The sequence below is a fragment of the Gadus macrocephalus genome, chromosome 12 (assembly GCF_031168955.1).
Source record: "Gadus macrocephalus chromosome 12, ASM3116895v1".
NCBI classification, from domain to species: Eukaryota; Metazoa; Chordata; class Actinopteri; order Gadiformes; family Gadidae; genus Gadus; species Gadus macrocephalus.
In genome coordinates this window covers 23,564,511-23,567,159 of record NC_082393.1, presented here as the reverse complement: position 1 = coordinate 23,567,159, position 2,649 = coordinate 23,564,511, and the positions used below count along the sequence as shown (strand labels likewise).

General features: G+C 49.4%; 1 protein-coding gene across 1 annotated transcript in view; it reads right to left on the bottom strand.

The window, feature by feature from the left end:
* The window catches only part of cers1 (ceramide synthase 1), a 30,770-nt gene that overhangs the window by 9,860 nt on the left and 18,261 nt on the right, over positions 1 to 2,649 (bottom strand). Inside the window, 1 exon segment of the mRNA XM_060067850.1 lies at positions 2,507 to 2,649. This exon segment is cut by the window's right edge and continues 17 nt beyond it. Coding sequence (XP_059923833.1) covers positions 2,507 to 2,649 — 143 coding nt within the window.

Sequence of the window (2,649 nt, the reverse complement as noted above, 5' to 3'; positions counted from 1 at the left end):
TAATTTAATGTAATTGTATTCTATGCTATCATACTAATTGACGGAATCGTAATAGTTGTCGTTTCAACTGATCCAATCTGAGATAGGCGGTCTGAGATTAAACGCCTTCAAATGGTGATGGGGTGCATGGGGTTTGATCTGTGATTACCGACACACTTTTTCCCCTGCCTCACAGGGTTAGGGTTAGTGAACTTTAGTGTACTGTAGTCCAACGTGATCACTGTTCTTTCCAGCGTGTGACCTGTGATTCCATTGTCCAATCAACCTATCGGGAGTCCTTCTATCAGTCGAACAGAGAGTGTCGACCGGCGACGTAGGACAATCAGTCACTTATCTCTTTTCTTCGGAGACATTTTGCTAGCCTGTTTGATTCGATCACAGGTAGACCAGAGTGGACACGACGGCGGCCCAGCTTTCAGCGCGTTACAGCCAAACGTCCAGGTGAACACTGCAGAGTACAGAAGGTCATCTCTGTGCCCTGCTGTCAGACGAGATGGGTCCGTGGAAGGCGCGCCCCCCCCTGTAAGCCAGGTCCCCCTAGAATCCCCTCCCCGGGTCGGACAGGGTTAGGTGCAGGCCTTGTGTAATGTATATCGATCGGCCTATCAGTCATTAAACATTGAGAAAGTAAACACGACTGCATAGAGGACCGGCTGGCAACGAGTTACGTGGAAACATTTGCCCCCCCAGTCTCTCATCGTTCCGACTGTTTCCCAAAACTGCCCTGCTAGCCTGCTTTCATCACTTCCCCTCTTCGCATTATCTCATTTACCTCCAATAACCTGCACTAACCCCCCCGGCCCTCTCTCGTTTCAGCCTGTCTCCCTTGTTCTCTCTCTCTCTCTCTCTCTCCCTCCCTCTCTCTCTGTCTCTCTCTCCCTCCCTCTCTCTCTCTCTCTCTCTCTCTCTCTCTCTCTCTCTCTCTCTCTCTCTCTCTCTCTCTCTCTCTCTCCTCCCTCTCTCTGTCTCTCTCTCTCCCCCTCCCTCTCTCTCTCTCTCCCTCTCTCTCTCCCTCTCTCTATCGCCCCGTCGACACTGTCTCCGTTAAGACCCAAGTCCCGCCAGGTCCCTCCATTCCATAGCTCTCAGGCTATTAGAGACCATCTTGGTTTCTAAAGTGTGGGGAGAGGGAGGAGGAGCCAGCCCCCCCCCTCCCCCCCTCCCCCCCAGCCCGGGGGGGGGGGGGGGGGGATCTGGACGGGAGCCCCAGCAGCCCTCGTGTCTGACGGAACGCGCCAAGCAGGAGCTATAAAATAATCATTATTGGTTTAGGAGTGGGGCTTTCTCCAGGCCTACGGGCCTGCGTCTCCCAGATCCATCCCCAGGTCGGGGCTAATGGTCCGGCCACTGCGGAGATGGTGCGCCTGTTGTGGGCTCTGTTATGGTGCCTTCATAGGAGACTGCTGATTCACTTATAATGAGGCTGAGTGAGTGTTTCCCCCCCCCCCCCCCCCCCCCTTGCATGCAGTGTTTCCCCGAAAACAGGAGCGCAGCACAACCGCTGGATCAGCAGCGCCACTGCGGTCAGCCTTGCAAAACAAAAAAGATGAATAATAATAATATAATCAGGCACATCAGCACCGTGCACGTGCACATCAGCACCGTGCACGTGCACCTCAGCCCTGTGCAGGCAAACTTCAGCACTGTGCACGTACACTCAGCATTTAGAACATGCAAATCAACAACGTGCACACGCACATCAACATAGTGCACGTGCACATCAACATAGGGCAACTCTCAGACACACCCCAGTAACGCGCTGGAAAAACACTGGGATCTCTAGTAATGGAAACGCTGTGCACTTTTTTATGATATCATGAACACAACTAAGTGAAAAATAGCAATTGGTGAATAATTCATGCTGAAGGAAGTGTAAACAAACACAAAGAACAACGTTGAATGTCAACAACTATGGTAATTCAATTTGTTCGGATTCGGTCAATAGGGGTTGTTGCTCTATCTTTCAAAAACAGGAACGCATATAAAATAAACTCAACTTTAGGTTATTTTGTCTCAGTTTAATATCAGTAAAATTGTTTCAAACAACAAATGACTGTAGCAGTTTCAAATCTGCATTGTGTGAGTGATGTGTGCGTGTGTGTGTGTGTGTGTGGGTGCGTGTGTGTGCGTGAATGAGGTCACATATCGGTGTTTTCAATCATGGAAGTAAAAGGCCAAAGGTACTCTCTGTGTCTTAGTTCACTGAACCCGATGCAACCCTTTATCTTCATTAAGTGTTTTTCAAAGCTTGATCACTTCCGAGGAAGAAGACTGTGGACAGTACCACAGATCCAATGTGAACACCTGACAAATAAACTATGACAAAGAAAGAATGACCGCGAGAAAGAAGGGAAAGAAAGAAAGAAGGTAAGAAAAAGAGAAATAACAGAGGACCAAGAAAAAGTGACGGGAGCGACAGGCAGAACGATAGAACGAAAGAAAAAAACTTTTAAAACAGATACAACATGACTTTTATTAGCTTCTGCTCCACACCACGGTGTCTCACCGTAGAAGACGGAGGGGGGGTCGTAGAAGAAAGTGTAGGAGGTGAAGAAGAGCAAGTAGGTGCTGTACGACCAGGACATGGTGTAGAAGACCAGCTTCCACGCACTCTCCGGCATCTTAGCGGCATCCTTGTTCTGCAGCTTG